Source organism: Passer montanus, unplaced genomic scaffold, assembly GCF_014805655.1.
Source record: "Passer montanus isolate IOZ18808 unplaced genomic scaffold, ASM1480565v1 scaffold40, whole genome shotgun sequence".
Lineage (NCBI taxonomy): Eukaryota > Metazoa > Chordata > Aves > Passeriformes > Passeridae > Passer > Passer montanus.
Genome location: NW_024368819.1, coordinates 7,494,477 through 7,513,374, shown reverse-complemented (window position 1 = coordinate 7,513,374; position 18,898 = coordinate 7,494,477). Strand labels below are relative to the sequence as shown.

The 18,898-nt window shown below is 43.1% G+C and overlaps 1 protein-coding gene across 1 annotated transcript in view; it reads left to right on the top strand.

Moving 5' to 3' along the window:
* The first annotated feature begins 9,655 nt into the window (after nucleotides 1-9,655).
* Nucleotides 9,656-18,898, top strand: part of CRIM1 (cysteine rich transmembrane BMP regulator 1) — a 174,290-nt gene continuing 165,047 nt past the window's right edge. The window contains exon 1 of the mRNA XM_039718785.1: nucleotides 9,656-10,335. Coding sequence (XP_039574719.1) covers nucleotides 9,984-10,335 — 352 coding nt within the window. The 5' untranslated portion in view covers nucleotides 9,656-9,983. The remainder of the gene's footprint in view (nucleotides 10,336-18,898) is intronic.

Here is an 18,898-nt window from a genome sequence, read left to right as displayed (position 1 = left end):
AACATTAGTCTCAATGAGTTTTAGGAGTGAGACAAATTAAGATTTTTCTATTAAAAATGTGTTCATCAGTTATAGTTAAACCAAACTTTGTTTGTCACTCTTAGACTTTAAATCTCACTTACTAAAAATTGCATTTTAGTAGTAAAAAGACAAAGCATTGAATATAAACTAAGATGTCTGTCTGAATTATTCAGGGTGAACTGGAAAAATTAATTGATACATAGAGAATAATGAATGTCCAAGGAGTATTCCTTTTGATAATTTTCACTTTTCTTTGCCTATTTTGTAAATTTAAAAAAAAATTCTCATAACAAATGTAAAATATCAAAGGTATTATGGAATAATTTGTAATATAAATACCCAGGTGGAATTGAAATACTGCATATTGCATAATTACAGTTTTTTAACCTTCAACTAAAGAATTAAAAATACCTTATCTTTTTCAATTTTAAAAGTTGTGTCTCAGAATTGTTATACTGAGAATAAATACCCACAGAACTTTAAGAATTAGAAGAATCCATTTGTATAGTTTGTTTGTGTTCATTCCAAAAGGTTCTCTGTAAAACATATTATCTAATCCCAATTACATTGCTTAATCTGAATCAAGGACCACACTTTCTTGCATAAGTGAAAACAAACAAAAAAGAAAAACCCAAAACAAAACAAAGCAAAGAAATAAAAACCCCACCAAAGTCTCTCTGTAATTTGAGAGATAAGAAAATGTTATTTAAAAAATAATGTGTTGGCATCTTGATCTGCTGAAAGTAATTTTGGATGACCGAGGAAAGGTAGGTGATTCAAGATGTTTTTGCCCTGCCTTGATGCTCGATATAAACACAGAATTGTGTAAAGAGGACATGGACTTTTTACATCCCACTGCCAGATGTTCTGAGTCTCTTTCATGTAAGTCAAGGATTGTTGTCCTCTTCCTGATTGCCTGCTCAAGTTCTTGAGACAGTATCAACGGTTTTAGCCTCATAAAATCTACTACAAATACTGATATGTCAACAGGACTGGAACACCACTAGATCTGACCACAAGATCCAGCTGAAGGCTGAGAAAACATTTCCAAAATGCACATCAGTACAGTGACAGTGCTACACTTCCCAAGAGGGACTGTAGCTGAGACAGAGTGAAAAAGCTGTATGCAGCCTGTACAATAGCCACAAGTGTGATTTGCTTGCTGCTTGCAAATATAGTAATGAAAAATCACCCGTAGGAGCAAATCAACAGGGAAGTAAAGAATACCTTTTTACTCCTACTCTGCATGTTAAGAGTTAAGGCGACACAGCAAATCTTTTTCCTTACTACTAACTACAAAAACTCTAACAGCTTCACTGCCCTAAGGTAACAGGAGCCCTGTAGCAATGTTTCTGGTAGAATTCAAAGATGAGCTTGTGAGAGTTGATTACCTCTTTTTTCCAAACTTCTAACATAAACTCTTTGTATCTTCTTTCCTGAATAAAAAAAAGGATTTTTTTAATAATAAAAAAGTGAAGAGAGAGAGAAAAAAAACCCAGACAGGCACTCAAGAGAATACATTAATTATATTAAACCTTACAAAATCTTCATAACTAAACTCACTACCATGAGTTAATGCACACTAATATCTACCTAGATGCTCTAGAACCTAGTTACTGTGGGGGCAGGTTATAAAAGACTGTAATCAGCTGTGGCAGCTAGACCAACTAACTAGAAAAGGAGATGGGAATGGTTGCTTTAATGTAATCCCAAAAATAAGGCATTTCCTAGAAAGGTGGTCTGCTTGAGCTCAAAAGCAATGATGACCTGAACATTGAGAGAAGAACCCTTCTGATTTAAAAAGGATGGCATTGACAAGGCAGTTGACATTAATCCCATATATACTAAGAGGGAAGGACTGTGAGAATTATACTGACAATATCTTGTGGTTATATTTTTTATCATTAGGAAGTGATAGAATTTGAAATATCTAGGAAACTGCTAATATATTGCAAGTTCCTACCAATGCTAGTATGCTATTCCCCATAATTACATCCAACCCATCTATCCCCCTGGTTTGAGAAAATTTTTCTTGCTCTCTATGAGTCTGAACTAATTAATCCATCCTCCTTCCTGTCTTTCTTATTGCTGAGACTTCTCTTCTCCTCAGGGCCATAATTTTTCATGTGAAATGGTAATTTGTGAGGCAGAAATGTTTTGAGAAGCAGGAAATGCTGTGTTCTCTTCCTGACTGCATCACTGCCTCCGATACCAGCAAGTCATCTCAGCTTCCTGCTTGTTTCCTTTAACTCCCATCCAAGTCTCTAAAGTTAAGACTCCAAGGCTGCACCTGAACAGATATGTGCTGTTCAAAGCACTGGGTGTGCAGCTGCGTTCATTTGCTTCTTGCAGCCAAGCCTGACCAGGAAATCTACTAAACATGTCTTCCTGCAGACTGAAAGAAAAGGTGTAGGAACTTGCATGATGTTGAGTATCTCCTAATGTCAGTGCATTAACATTTGTTGAAGCCTACAACAAAATCCAGACTTGCAACATCTGTCAGGGTACTTAGCAGTTTACAATATGTAAATCACCATATTTCTAATTATGTACAGGAAAAAAAACCTCCAGGGATTAGCAAATTGATATTGCTAATATACTGCAATCAGCCATGGAAGGCCAATTCGTATCATGGCATGAATAAGAAAATATTAACAGAAAAAAATCCCAGTTATGAAAAAGTGAGGCCTAAATATCCTTGGAAAGAAACCCACTTATCTGTGGGGATTTGCCCTAAGATGTTACAAAAACTAACACAGAATAAACAATTGTTATGAATGCTGACCTATACTATCTTGTTCTTTCACTGTAAGCATACCCCAGTAACTTTAGACATATGGACTTTGCAAATGGTATCAAAGCTGTACGTGGATGGAAATCCAAGATATTAAAAAGCTAAGTCGATAGGCTGTCTGCTAACTATCCATCAAGAGAAATAAAGAAGCTCAGACAATTTATAGAAATACACATTTACTCAGGGAAAATATCTCTGTTTTACTATCATAAGTAACATTATCTTTCTAGGATTAATGGATGAACTAGCAAAATCTCATTCCCTCAACGTACTTGGTAGATACCAGAAGACAAACTTCTTGATCTGGCATACATGAAGTTGCTGTAATCAGAACAGCTTTTCACATTGTCCTAAACATTTTTGCTAACCCACATCATCATCCACAGAAACTGAGAAGGTGATTATAGACAAGAAGGGAATTGAGTCAGTAGGGATAGATGGCTTTTATGGCCAGTTATATTTATCAGAATTAAAGTCTAGAAAGAGCTAGAAAAAATACTGGAAATTTGGTGTGATTTCTTGGAATAAAAGCTTCTATGCAGCACCAAAGTAGGTTAATTTGATAAGTAGATAATAGGGCAGGTTGAGATTGTTGTAACAACCTCTGGCATTTGTGAATTCCAGCCAGAATACACAATGGTGCAAAAGTTATAGAAACATTGTCAGGAAACTCACAGGGAGTTATACAGCCCTCTTGCCATAAAGCTAGATCAGCTATAATTGCCTCTCAATCAACTGCTGATGGCTTGTCTGGGTTATGGACTGCTCATATTGTAAGTCCAGAGATTCCTGAAAGGCTCCACATGAGCCAGCTCATATCCATGAGAAGGAGAGTTGTGTTGGCAGGACACCAACATGCTGGTGTGCTCCACACCTGCCAGGTCCTCCCACCTCTGCAGTCACCACTGTCACCAGATCCCTCTTTTCCCCATTTCCTTCTCAGGAAATGATCCCATAGACCATCTTGCATTCATCCTATACTTCCTGGAGTTTGAGGTAGGGTTGGGTTTCAGGTGTTTTGTTTCTTTCCCTTTTCAGCATTTGATTGAGCTGAAAACCAGAGGACAAGCAATTTTGACCCTATTTGAATCAGTAATTTCAAGAGTTTCAAGCTCAGACAAGTTTTGATGAGTTTGAGTTGAAATAGAAAGTATTACAGCTGGGCCCTGACTTACCAAGGTAACAGCTACCCACCAGCTTCAACCCTCCTTCTTTTCCTACAAGAGCTCAAAACTGTATTCAGAATAGGAAGTACCTTGACTAGAATGCTATGAACTTTCCAAGGACCTACTAAACTGGGGGATTAGCTATGACAAACCCTAGTTCACATCCAGTGTATCCCTGATCCTATTTGATTTCCTCTATTTTATACTGCAGTTATTGAAACACAACAGATTGCAGTGAAATAAACACAGTATTTTCAGATTTATATTCTAACATTTTAAATCTTATCAGTATGCAGCACTGTGAAGAGGATTGTGGATGCTGATCTAATCCACCTACTTTTCTGGTGGCCAGATTTTCTGTAATAAAAATGCAAATAATCCCTAGAATGACATACCGGTTTTAAATACTTCTACTTTTCTTCTGTAAACTGACAGCAAATTGTCTTTCCTTGCTAAGTATGCTTATTTGTTGAGAATATTTTCTTTATGCTAAAGAAGCTAAATCCAACGTGACCTTGAGAGTGATCAATTTAAATACAACACTGCCTTTCTAGATATAGTAGTTATTTCTCCCAATATGTTTCTGGTACATATCCTTAAATAGATATTGATTCCCTAGTTCCTTAACTTTGCAGTTTTAAAGTTATATATTCTAGCTCATTAAGGTCTGAAAAAATCCTTGGGTTGAATTCACAGTTTCAATGACTTAAGTGCAATGTGAAGAACTACACGTGTAAATGACCAATTCCATTCATTTATAGCTTATTTATTTACAATTTGTATTAATAAATAGCTTCTAAGTTTGAGAAAAAATATTCACAAGTAAATTAGTTATGCAATTGTATTTTAGAATTGCTTGTGAGGTTGCTCTGAAGCGATTAAAAAAAGCAGATACTTTTACTTCTATGTTCCACATGAGGAATCAAAGACGTATTAAGAAAAAGCTGCATACCTGCTTGTTAGGTATTCCAGACTTAAATTTTGAACTACTGAGCTGTCCCAAGCTAAGGATTCAACTGAGAGGAAAAACTTGCAGGGCTAAAAAACACCCCAGAGACTTCCTGATGGGATATTTATTTGTTATGAAATGGTTCAAAACAATTCATACACAGATTGTATTAAAATGAACTCTTCTTTTCACTTTCTCAATTTCCCACCATTTTCCATTTAGAGGTTCTGAAACACCTTGCAGCTACTAATGTAATAAGCCCATGATATTCCTATGAAGATAAGAGAAATTATTCTCATGAGGTTTGGACTGATTCTGCACTGCTTGTATTAGTGGCAGGTTTCATCTTGATCTTTTTCTTCTCTGGTAGTAGAGATTGCTCATGTGTATAACCTGTTTATGAAAGAGTTTGTGTCAAGAGACTGCTACAAAGGAGACATAAATGATCTTAACAAACTAAAGAATGAAAAAAGAAATTTAATGTGCAACAAAGACACAATGAGGTCCAGAATAGAAACAAAACATTCGTGTAGGAAAGAAATACAACTTTGGTATTAAAAACACCAATGTTCCCAAATTCAGAAATATATAGGGAGTTACTAGCATATATCAGCATAATGGAAACAGCCTTTTGAATTGAAATGAGGACATTTTGATATTTTATTTAGTGTTGGGGAGGGGATTTTTTATTTTTGGTAGTATAAATGTCTTCAACCATGTAATAAAATGAAATCATTTCAGTTATCACTATTGAAAATTTCGGACTTACAGGAAATTTACACTCAACATGTATTTTTCACATGGAGAGATTTACCAGAAGAAAGAGTACTGAGTACAGAAGTGAGGAATCAGTGAAAGGGATGGTAGTTTTCTCATATCACTTTGTGGATTCACAAAAGCTCTGCATTCCATGATGACCAAGAAAGCTATACAGCTCCACTCAATTACTGCTGCAACTTCATCCAGCCTAGATGTGGCTTCAATACAACACAAACATTACAGGAGAACAAGCTCAGGAAATTTCAGCTGCTACCGCCTGTATATCAGAATGCTTTCTTCCTCCCACAGTTATATTCAGCAGTATTTACTAACCTGTTTCTAGGGGAAATTAGGAGATGGGTTTCACTTCAGTACCCTTAATAAATCAAGAAGCAGGTAGGAGCAGGGATAAGTGAATTGCCTATCTTCCAGATGGATCCACTGCTTCTTGCTGGGGGAAACAGGGATATTCACTTTCCCTGTAAAGTCATCAGGTATCAGATTTGCTGATTTCCAAGGAGTGCCGCCTTGTCCCTCTGGACTCTTCTCGGGTTTGGGGCAAGAGAATTCTCTACCTTTCCTGTTGAATCTGTGTCATTGTGCAATTAAGTATTTTGGTTCCTGGGGCCAGAAGAGGGAAACACAAGCATAAGCATGAAAAATTTGTGACTTGGATCTAAAGGGCAAGACCTAAGGAGACAAGAAGCCTGGATTTTGGTCCTTGTTCCATACATATCTCTGTATTTTCCTCTCTTACATGCAGCTATCACAGCATAAACAGTGCATGAATCAGGGTACTAATCCCGTTCACAGCTGAAGCCTCTCTCACTTGGCAGTCAGCTCAAAAGTTTGTTCTCTTTTTCTCAGGGTCCTACAACATTCTTATCTAAGCTGTCCATAGCTTTCCTCTTCATCTGTTTTTGTACTGCTTCTAGAGTTTCTTTGTTCATTCCCACACAAGCAAACAGGCACAGTAGGTCCAGTGAATTCTTTGTGTGTTGAATATACTGTACATCAGTACAGTACATGACGGGTAGGTCTGGCATGTCTGGGAAATATTGAACTGCCTGAGCATGCAATCCAACATGTCTGGGACTTCCATGCTGGCTATGTACATAAGTCCTGGAAAAATACCTACGTGTTTTTCATAGACCAGTTCATTTTTTCACATGAGGGGATTAATACATTGTAATCAGTTCACTTTTCATCTTTTGATAAACTAAGCCTATTAAATTCAAGCCTCTGACCATGTATTGTATGGTGCAGCATCCTCCCTAGCACTAAAATCACTGTTGTGATTCCTTTCTGCACAATCTCAGGTTTGTGAACAGCGTTTTAAAAATACAGTCGCAGGAATTGTATGCCTCATTCAAAAAGCAATCTCAGCGATGCTATACATGGAAGACAAAACCCCTTCATGCGCCTCGTCAGTAAAATACATGACCAAAAGGCAGTGTTTCCACGCTGTAGGAAAAAGTAGGTTTTGACAAACTACTCTCAATCAAATAACAGCGGGTTTTTTGGTGGCATTTTCCGGTGAATCAAAAGTACTCTGACCCCTGCAGGTGCTTCGGCAAACTGACACGAGAGGGCTGATGACGAGAGGAGGAAGAATTTGCATTTTTGAGGAAACGGCACAAAACTTCTTACTTGCTATGGCGCTTCACCAGGGAGTATCGTTCATCGGCATAACATTCACAGTTTGAAGCTTTGTCTAATATGACCTTCAGGGTGCTTTCCTGACCTACTGCTTTCCAGAATGCAGAAACATACAATGTTTTTGGTTGTCCTCAAAAGTATACACTGGGTTTGTTTATACCAAAACATTAGCATTTAGCAAGACCAGCTTGGAATTTACTTTCTAAATCTCTTAAAAAATATATCACAGTATTTCTTCAGATACTCTTGTCCAGTAAATCACTGTTTGTTCATTTGTTGTTGAGATATGTCAGCTGAATGGCTCTAATCTGTTTGATGTATGCTGTATCAAGTGTTTTATTGCAATAATGGGGTTTCACTGAGAAACTGACCAATGTCTTGCAAACTATTGAGACTAATAAAAACATTGTAGCTCTTGAAAAATATCTCCTACAATTCAGTTTAAGTTCTGAATGGATCACAATACAACCTGATAATCTGCTACAATAAAACCATTATTATTTTTTAAAATAGACAAATCTGGAAAATGCTTTTAGACAAATATGGCAATGCTTTATTTTTCAACATCATGTTACATGGTTGCACTATTTCCATTACCAATGGCCCAGTTCTAGCAATAGGGAATCTTTGCTATAGTAGGTACTTAGGATGGAGTCATCAATGGTGAATTACAGTGCTTTTAAAACTCACCTAAAAGGTATGCTAGTGCTGAGAAAGCTTTACACTATGGTGCCGTGTCTTCCTGGTGGCAACTCTGTATTGCCAGTTGGAGCTTTGCTCTTCCATAGCAACTCCTCGGCTGGCAAGAGAACTGGCTGTGCCAGAGTGAACGTGTGTGTGGGACTAGAGAAACTGTAGGAACCATGTCTTGACCTCTCTGTAATAATCTCTGTTAAGGTTCCAGACCCTCCTTCCCAAACTGCTGGCACCGGTACACGGAATCCAAGCCTTCCCAGGCTCAGCACCCTGCAGCTGACAAAATCCACTTGCGGAGCCAATGGCTTCATACTCCAAATGACCCCAGTTCCGGGCATTCCTGACCGCGTGATCCATCGTTCCCAAAGCTGCCATCGCACCTTGGGCTGGGGAGGACACGGCAGCGGCAGGTCCCGCTCTGAAATTGTACCGAGGGGCTGCCCTGTGCGGCCAACTACCTCCTGTCTCCTGCCGTCTCCTCCGCCCGGTCGCTGCCCGCAGACAGGGCAGCATTTTGACCTCCCGCAACACCTTGGTTCCTCTTGGTTTCCCTCCCGCGTCCCCTCGCCCCGGCTCGGGGCAGGCACCTCCGCCGGAGCGAGCGCCGCGCCGAGCGCTGCCGCCTGCCGGCCTTGCAGGGCCAGCGCCACGGCCACAGCGCCGCCGCACCTCGCGCCGCCGCTCCGGGCCGTCCTTGGCCCGCGCAGCCCCAGCGGACCGGGCGGCGGCAGGGCCGCGGCTGCCCGGCCGGCTCCGGGCGGTGACGGCAGCCGCTCGGTAGGGAAGACCGGGCAGCAGCCGCGGGCGCCTTTTGCCCGTGTGCCGGCGAAGAGTACCAGGCGGCCCGGGTCGGCTTTTGGTGCCGAGGTCGGCGGGCGAGTGGCGGCACCGCCGCTTGTTTATGAGCGGGCAGAGGGGCGGCCCGGGATAGCGCGGCGCCGCCGCCAGAGCGGGACAGCCCCTCCCGCCCCCGCGGAGCGGCTCTGCCACGGCTCCCCCGCACCCGCGGGGCACCTGGGCGCGCCCGGGAGCCCGGCTGCGGGAACGGAACGGGGCGGGGCGGGGACCGGCTCTCCTCTCCCGTGGCGCTGCGCTGAGAGGTCGCGGAGCCGCTCCCCGTCCCGGATCCCCGCGCCCCTCGAGGGAGCAGGCAGAGGAAGAGGAGGAGGCTCCCGCCGCCACAGCCGGGGACGGCGAGGCCCCGTTTACGGCTCCCCGCAGCATCGCCCTGCTGGGGCTGCGCCCTTTGCGGGGCCCTCTCCCTCCCCGACCCCGGTGTCCCCCGGGCCGCCGCCAGCCCGTCCCCGCGGTCTGGCGCCGCCGCCCCGCTCCGCTCCGCGCCCAGAGCCCCGGGAGGGGGGGGGAGGGGAGGTGCAGGGGAGGCGGAGGCGCGGCCGCTGTGGGGCCCAGGCTGCTCCTCGCCTCCGCTGCGCCTCTTCCAGCCCCAGGATCTGGGGCTGTGGGGGGGGCGCGGGAGGAAAGGGGGCGGGCCGGCGGCGGCAGCGCCCAATGAGAGAGGCGCGGCCGGGCACTTGGGGCGGCGCGGAGGCGATCATCGCCCAATGGGGGCAGGGCAGAGGGCGCACTTGGAGCGGGGCGAGAGTGAGGCAGGAGGCGAGTTGGGGCTCGGGACGCGCGGGGGACAGAGCCAGCCGCCGCTGTCGCCGCCGCCGCTCGCACGCACGGCGCCGCGGAACCGGGGACCGGCGGGCGAGGGGCGGACGGGCCGAGGGACGCCGCTTCCCGGAGGGGGCAGCGGGCGGAGCCGCCACCCGGAGGAGAAGTTTGGCTGAAGCCGCCGCCGCCGAGAGAGGAAACTTTCCTCGGGGGGCCGGAGGCGGGGGCGGCGGGAAGGAGCCGCGGCACGCTCGGGTCCGCCGCCCGGCGAGGGGGCTTCCGAGAGGCTCCCCCCGGCCCAGGCCGGGCTGCGGCGGCTGGGATGTACCTGGCAGCGGTCTCGGCGGGGAGGAGACGCCCGGGCGGAGACGGCGGCTGGCACCTGGCGGCCGCGGGGTGGCTGTTCCTGCTGGCCCTGCTGCTGGGCGAGTCAGGGACGCGTGCTCTCGTCTGCTTACCCTGCGACGAATCCAAATGCGAAGAACCGAAGAGCTGCCCCGGCAGCATCGTGCTGGGGATCTGCGGCTGCTGTTTCATGTGCGCTCGGCAGCGCAACGAGAGCTGCGGGGGAGTCTATGGGCTGCACGGAGCTTGCGACCGGGGCTTGCGCTGTGTCATCCGACCGCCGCTCAACGGAGACTCCATCACCGAGTACGAAGTGGGCGTCTGCGAAGGTGAGAGGCGGCGGCACACCCTGCATCCCTCCATCCGTCCCCCGGGGTGGGGGTACCCCATGGGCGGCGGGAAAGCAAGGAGGGCGCACCTCGGACCTCTTAGGCGCCGGTGCGCCTTCCTTCCCTTCCAGCCCGCCTGTCCCATCCGCGAGCGTGTCTTCTAACCTGCCCTGCTTAAAAAAAACCCCACAGGCTCCCGCTTAGAAGTTCTTCCCTTAATTTTCTTACCCTAAACTTTAGGGTTCTACTAATTCTCCGTAGCGTGTCGCTGGGTTGCTGATAGCTTGTATCAGCTACTGATGCCCAGCTAAAATTCCTTGATGAAGGACTCGGGAAGAGTTTGGCAGATGGAGGTCAGTCGTGCACGCATGATGCCTATTCCGGATTCCCTCCTGTGTAAAGAAACAAGGAAGACTGATCATCTGTTATAAAGTTTTGTTTCCTGTTTCTGTCACTTAATATCTCTCTGCCTGTCCCGCTCGGCGTGTAATGAGGGGTGTATCTTTCTCTGTTGGAGCATCAAGGGGGAAATGCCCACGGTAGAACTCCTCTCAAAGTCTCTTTAGCTTCCTGCCGTCTTATGAGGTGATGAATTGGTATGAAATGCAAAAGGACTTCACCCCCCTTCATTTTTTTATCTATCGGAATTCCTAAGCTTAATTTTTTTTTATTTGTTGTACATTAATGGAAGGCCAGAGACAAATTTTTAGTCTCTCTTTCTCTTGTACCTCCAATTGCCTTTTCCCCCAAGTTGAGGGAAAACATGGCGCTGTAAAGAGATTACAAATAAGCAGTAGTTTGGGATATGTGTAAATGTATATGTGATTCGGAGCTGGAGCTTCGACAATTCTGGAAAAGGAGAAGGAGACGGTCCCCTCTCGGCGGGTAGAGGGCAGTAGAAAGTCCAGAGAGCTGGTGAGGCAGCATCTGTCCAAAAAACCGGCATTTAAAATGATGCACTATTTTAAGAAAGCTAAACCGGGTCATTTTTAGTGGGCAGCTGACCTTTGTCCTAGAGCTCGTTATTAGTTTAAAACTCCATTTGCCTCCATAACAAATAAATTGCAAAGCACAGCAGAGCAGGGCAGTGCATCCTGCCTGTGCCACGACCAATGCTGTCAGCCTCACGAGCTGATGCTTGGGTGGGATGAGCTCTAGATTAAAAGCTCGATTGTTAAGCATTTTTAAATGGCTCTGAACTATTTTGAAGACCTTGACTGAGAATATGTTGCTGAATATGTATGTTGCTGTAGTGTCTTATTTTTAATATGCTTTGGAAAAGTTTTGGTAAATAGAAAAGTACAAGTACAAGCAAAGGTACTTGGAAAACTTACCTGGTTTTGCAGGAGTTTCTCTTGTCGTGTGTTTTGGAGTAAAAGCTGGGCTAAAATAGCTTGCCCCCCTTCTCGTTGGTTAAAGGAACTAAGAGCCTACAGTCATTAAAAGCCTTAATGCTCCAATTTCCTTACTGTATCACAATATGGACATCTCTGGCAGTTTAGGAGCATTTCATTCCTTTGAAGTGATGCAATCTGTACGTTGCTGTAGTTCAACTCCTAACACGTCCCATCTAATGTTGAAAATAGTATGAAGCATTTGTTGGCAAGATTGTGTTTCAATTAGTGTTGTGGTTAGAAACTAGTTCCAGCTGTCCCTATAGGAATAGTCCTAGGGGAGGGAGATAATGATCTATTAACTATAACTAAGGGAGATAACTTTCGTATTTAATTTTCTTATTCTAACTTATCTATTTAATTTTCATTCTCATAAATGAAAAGAAACTGAGCTGAACTGTCAGCCTAATAAATAATCCTGGAATACCTATTAGTGAATTGTCAGGAAACTGCCTCATTCTGAGGAACAGAGGTAATATGTTGTTCTTCATGATGCATGTTTTGCACATGAGGTAGCAGCAAGGATAAAAGGGTACTGATTGTACAGCCTCTGATCGCTAATATGAGGTTGAATAGCTCTGGTTTTTTGATTGTGATGACCTAAACAGTTGCTCAGTTTACAGGCACACATGCAACAGGCTAGGCTGGTGATGCCTGATGTGAGTAGTATTAAGCCATGCCTTCATCCATTAACAGAATAAAGGCTGCGCTTTTTTTGTTATCTTGCATGTTAGGTGTGCAAACCCTTTCCTTCCCCAGCCCTAGGAGGAGGAAATGGAAGTGTCTTAAAGAACTGTGTGAATAGAAATTCATGTTTTTACTCTCCTTCCTGTCTCTAGTCTTTTCTTTCATTGCAATTTTTTACACTGAAATGACCCCTACTGGCTGCAGTTATAAGCATGTTTTTTTGTATCATTTTTGAAGCTTCAGCCCTGTCTTATTTCAGACTATCAGCATATGCTAGGCTGCAGAAGACTTTGAGAGCTGGAATAGTAACAGGTAGAAATACTTGTCTGCTAACTTGTTTTTAGCATTTAATGTACTTGACATAAATGTGTTCTGTAACACCTGACAGAGAAGTAGATGTCTCTGTGGCATCTGTTGCTGGTAGCTTCTCTTTCTGAAATTACAAACAGACTATTCTTTGTTAAAGCACTGTTTATAAATGAAATCTCATGCTGATCCTGAGGGTTTTTTCCTTTGTCATTCTAAAAACTGAAGGAAGTTCTCATTCATCTCACCTCCTTAACTATTCACATCTCTAAGCTGTTCTAATGCTCCATTTGTGTTGTTATTCTGAAGTGAGTAAATGCCTTTCCTGAATACAGCTGTATTCTTAGTAAGTAATAATTCTGAGGTCCTAGTGCTGCTAGCTGTACCTCCTAAATGGCATTCTTGAGAGCCTTTGCACACCTCCAGCCTCTGTTGACTTTACAACATCCTTTACAGGTTTTTGCTGGATTGGCTCTATGAGGTGTTGAGAGCCTACACCCCCTTCCAAAGTCTCTTAAGGTTGAGAACTTTTAAATACAAAGCAGAAACTGTCCTTACTCTCTACCTTTAAAGGTAGTGCTAGAGCCACCACTGAATTAGACTGAAGTTCTCCCAAAACACCTTAGCTTTGGCTTCTGTAGCTGGGCAGGGCTCCGCCTTTCCAGGGGATCAGAGAGCCTTGAAAAAAGCTCTGCCAAAGAAGTTAGGTTGGTCTGTAAAGGCATTTCTTGAGATGACTCTCTCTTGTGTGTTTCCCTGCTTCCCCAGTTTCTGGTGCTACTAGATGAAGAGCCCTAGATTGCTTTGCTAAACTGGTCAAAGTCATGGCAGTAGCAAATAATATTACACTGAAAATGGCTGGAAATTATTTTTAACTGTGTAACAGAAATGTAAGGGTTTTTTGATACATTTGAAATGCATACTCAACTGCTAGTCTGAAGTTTCTCTTTAGAATATACTTCCATAGGAATTGGCCTCTAGGTGGACATTGAAAGAAAGTATCACTGTGCCACTAGCTTGGCAATAACATTTGTTACATTGTTTGGTTTTAGTTTGTTGGTTTGGTTTTAGTGGGGTTTGGGTGTGTTTTTTTGTTTTAGTGGTTAGTTTGGTCTTTTTTTTTTTGGCGGGGGGGGGGGGGGGGTTGTCCCCTCCCGCGCCGGGAAGTTTTTGGGGGGGGGGGGGGGGGGGGGGGGTGGGGTGGTGCTGGTACAGTCATTGCTGTATTCTTTTTGCTTACTGCCTAGTGCATAACTTCTGAAGTTCCCTTGGGACCAGGAGAAGGTTGCTGTAGCAAAGTTTAGGCAAGTACTGGAAAGGATGAGTGTTAATCTCCTAGGATGATGGCAGAAGTTTTCCTTTATGGTGGCTACTCCTAGTCTCATTTACTGAACTGCATCTTTTTGAGAGTTTGGAACATTGCAGTCTGTCTGACTCCTTGCTGGGGCAAGTTGAGAGAGCTTGGATGTGTCCATTGTATTCTGCCGACCCATAAGTCTGCCTAGTTTTGCTCCTTGAGAAATATATAAGGGCACAGTGAAGCTTAGAGAAACTGGAGCTGATGAGAAGAATTTAAACCTTGAAAGCCTAGCTTTTTTTCTTTTCGAAATTTAGAAGAGAAAATCTGAGCTTGTTTTTTTGTTTGTTTTGTTCAGGCATTGGTTTACATGTGTGCTAATGCAGTTCTTCCCTGCTTTACTGAAGTAAGAACAGCTTGCCTCCAGACTTGATATTCTTTGTTATCATTAGTAACTTTGGTAGCTAGTACCCTTTGGAGAGCCTTGTTTTCAGTCCTGTGTTCTGTAGTGGGTCAGTGGACACAAAGCCCTCCCCATGGTGCTCTGTCTCCATGCTTGGCTTCTTGCTTGTGATGCGGCCCAGACCCCTAAAGATGAGGCAGTGTTTCACTTTCTGTACAAATTACTGAAGTTCAAGTAATCTGGAAGTTGCATGTGGGTAACCCAGTTGTTTACATCTGTTTGCACTGGAACAGTGCTGCCCAGATAGCTTAACTTTTTGTTTGGTTGGGTTTTTTTCTTTGTTATGTAGTGAATGGCTGGGGAAGTGTCCAAGTGGTTCTGATGTCCATGTGCATGCAGAGAACTTCTTTCAGTGACATCAGGTGTTAGAACTGATGATCTAGATGGGGACTTCATCGATATTAAATGGTGTACCAATGGCTGTTGGTGTGAAGATTGTCTCCCAGATAGTCTGGATTGCTGACAGCCTTTGAACAAAGTATTTTGACTAACAGAAAAATATTTATGTTGTCAAAAAAGAAAACTATCAGAAAAATTACTTAAGTTGTGAAACTGAAATGAGAAGTAGTTCCTTGATGAATATTCAGCTTCTCATATGCTAGCCTTGATCAAATTCAACAGTCCCCTTCCCCTGCTCCTCCTCCCTGCTGCCCCCAAAAACACTTACTAGGAGCATGCTGACTTCTTACACACAGACTGGATAATTTATAAGCTTTTTCTGCTCTGTATTCCATCAATGCTGAAATCTCAACATCAGTAAGAACATGTAACTCTGAGTGTGGCATGGAATTTGAATTGGATCAGGTGCTTATTTGACTTGGAAATGGTTTCCTCTCTGTTTCTGGGCATCGTGTTTCAATTTTAGAAGTGACTTGGTTCCAGTATTTCAGCAAAAATTAAATGGAAATGTCTAACAGATATGATGCAGGAATTGGTAGGATTTTGCTGTTGTGGATTAGCACAATAAGTTTAAATCTAGAAGTCTCACTGTGGGTAGGCTGGATTACTAAGTTTTTTAACTTTAGCAAGAGGAATATTCCCTTTTTATTTATTTTTAGTTTTTAAAACTTTGTATAAGCATCCTTTGCTTATGTGAATCTTTCTATATGGAAAGTGATTATTTTACCAAGTTCCCCAAAATCATGGTGTTTATGAAAATATTTTTTTCCTTTTTTATTTTTTAAACTACCTTCGAACTTGCCCCTAGGCATCTTTGCTGGTTTAAGCACCCTCTAGCTAATTCAAAGATTCTTGCATAATTTAACTTCTTGCCTGGTACTTAGTCAACCAAAATGTCATTTCACTGACAGGCATATTATGCAATAATTAACCCATTAATATGGTTCAAAAATGCCGTCCTCTTCCCCTCCTCACTTTGAGCCCCCCTTAAGGATTCTTCATCTCAATAAGTTTACAGGATCTTGCAGGCAGAACCAAATATTTCTCTGTTTTAATGGATTAAATACTTTGTAGAGGTGACCTATTAAGTATCTCTTGTGACTTATAAACTGCTTTTCATTTGAGAATGCATTTAATCCACAGGGAATGTAAACTTGGAAATCATGAACTCAGGGTTTTGCCTAAGACTTTGAGTGACACCGGTTGTGTCTGACTATACTGGAATTTGGAAAATGACTGATACTGACACAGAAAGCTTATGTATATGGAGAAACTTACCAACATAAACTAAGATGGGAAAATAACTTTGCATAGATTAAATTTCACATAAGTGTACGGATTAAAAATAGTCTCTGGGGGAGCTCTTGTCTAAACAGACTAGTTTGGCCTTGTTTTGGGGAAGTAAGCCCTTCCTAATGTTTTGGGAAGAATGGAAGCCGTTCACACCTTTACCAGAGGCAATATTCAGTCCCCAGCAGCTTTCACTGGGTATTCTGGGTACTTAACTTGAGAATCTGCAAATCATGGTAACACCACCTACACCACCTTGTGGGTCAGGATTGTGCAAGTCTTTATGAAGAATGAATAAGAGAACAAGCTGGGGATGGAAGGGTTGTGGGCAGGAGGAAAAGCACTGACTAGCTCATAGGCATGCACCAATTTCCATGTTCTTACTCATTTCCTAAACTTTAAGCCTTATATAGCCACTGTTAGGCTTCAGTTGTTTGTTTGTTTGGATGGGCTTGGGTTTGTTTTTTTAATTGGTGAAAAATCTAGCAAGTGTAATGTTTCTGAATCCAAGAGAGCCCATTCTGTTGGGTCATTTTTCCTTGAAATGAATTAAATTTCAAGGTTTTGCTGCAGGCTGGATGTGTGTGTGGAGGTATTTCTTCCCCTCACTGGTGGGTTGTTGATAAAAAGCTGGGGTCATACTGATAATGGTGTTACATGCACTGATGTAACCTGTGCTGCTTTCACAATAGAAATGCTGAACTCGATGTCTATCTCTAAGTTAGGTTTTAGAAAATGAAAAGAAGCCCTGAGGGTAATTCTAAATCCAGGCTTGAGTTTTTCCTGCAGTCTTCTGTGACTAAGAGGTGGGGTGCAATTCCTCTGAAATACGTGGTAATGACGGTGTTCAGTGGTGCTGCATTAATGACTGGGGGGGAAAGTGGCAAAATATTTAGGATATCAGATTTCTTACAATAGTGTGGACTGTTCTTGGTATAGGTTGCTTTATTCATGGCCCTGTTCCAGAATTTGTCTTTGGCAAAACTTTTCCTACTCCTGTCAGCTTTGCCTCTGCCTAGCAGCTTCAGCAAGCTGCCAGCCAACTGCTTGTTTGCAGTGAAGCTGATGCGTGCTGCTGTACATGCAGGCTTCTGAGGCTTGTGGGTGCAGAGTGCAGCTTGGAAAAAAAAAATGGAATTTAGGCTGCTTTGGAAAATGGTTATGAAGCTTTGGCCCTTTTCTGAGGCTTTAGCAATTATTTTTGCAATGAGTTTTCTAGAGCTAGAGGAAAAATCTGCTATGACAGCTGAAACACCGCTGTCCATGCTCGTTCTAATCAGGGGAGTACTGGCAGAGGTTATTCCTGACCAATTAAATGCTGGGGCACAGTGCAGTATTTTCAGTTAGCTATTTACGAACAAGACATGTTTCTCATCATCGGTTTAAGATCATTTGCTTGTAAGTCTTTTTTTCAGGTGTATAAATGTAAAACTCATGATTTATTATTTCAGAAGGCTTTTGGAAGTACCATTTACTTTTGCTGTGGGTAACCCTAAGGGTGAAAGTTATAAAAAAAAAAAAAAGCAAAACACATTCTTCCTCATCCCTCCTTTCTTCCATTCCCCCTTCCCCACCCCCGCCTCAAAAAAAAGGGGGGGTACCTGGAGAAGTAAAATATTCCAGACAGTTTGGGGAAAACTTCAAAACTTGCAGTAGTTGTCCATGTCACGTGCTTCACTTAACATTTCCATTTATCTCCTTGCCTTCCTCAAGACTTCCGTGGAGTTTCTGATAATTCACTGGAAAGCAGGTCTGTTTAAATACTTTGTGCATTCCTTAGTATGAAATAACTGTCTTCAGACACAAGAAGAGCTGCTGCAATGAAAATCTTTCTCACTGCATTGGGGATTTGATCACCTGAGATACATGCTAAGATAAAGCAGGCAGTCAGGTTGGAGACAAACATTACATGCATGTGTTCCTGAGGTATCTAAATGTTATGGTACAGTTCTGCTTTCTAGCTTTGACTAGAAATTTTCTCAGGAAGCTGCAAAATCCTTTTGTACTGCTGTACATTCCACATGAAGATTTGATCTTGGAAAATGAACCATTCCAAGATGTGGGAAAAAAATGCTTTCTCACAAAACTCTCAGCTGTGTGTCTTACCATAAAAGTTTCTGCCGGCTCTAGTCCTTGATTCATTACTTCAGTGGAGGAATAAGTTGCAAGAGGGGAAAGGATTGAAGCCAGTGTATGAGCTCAAACTCACTTCAAGGCTAGTCTTTCCTTCTGCTGCTTTTCAAGGTCTGGGGCTGGGTTTCAAGCATTCTTTAGTGGCAATTAGTCATTTCTATTGTTCAGCTCCTCCAAAACATGAATTTCCTTTCCATCATTCTTTTTTCCTGTTCAAAGAGAAGCGAGAGTCTACTGGCAAGAAGCATTTCCTTTTTTTTTTTTAGCAAGTTAGAATCCTTTCAGAGTCTCATACCATCTTAATGAATAGCACTGATTTGAAAATGCTGTTGTGTATGCCAGTGTGCTGGAGTGGTGTTGCTCAGACCTTGGGTCTAGTTTCATGGAGGAGTTTCTGAAAGGTTCCCCCTTCTGCCTCCCAGTTCCCAGAGGGCACTACCAGCCTTAATAAGGATTACTTCTCTCTTGTTGTCAAATCCAGATTTAAGAGGATGCTAGAATCTGTAAGATGTGACTTGGACACTTTCACTTCCAGGTCATCAATGTATTTTATGGTGTTTTTGCTCTTTTCAGTGTCCTAAGAGCTATGTAGGA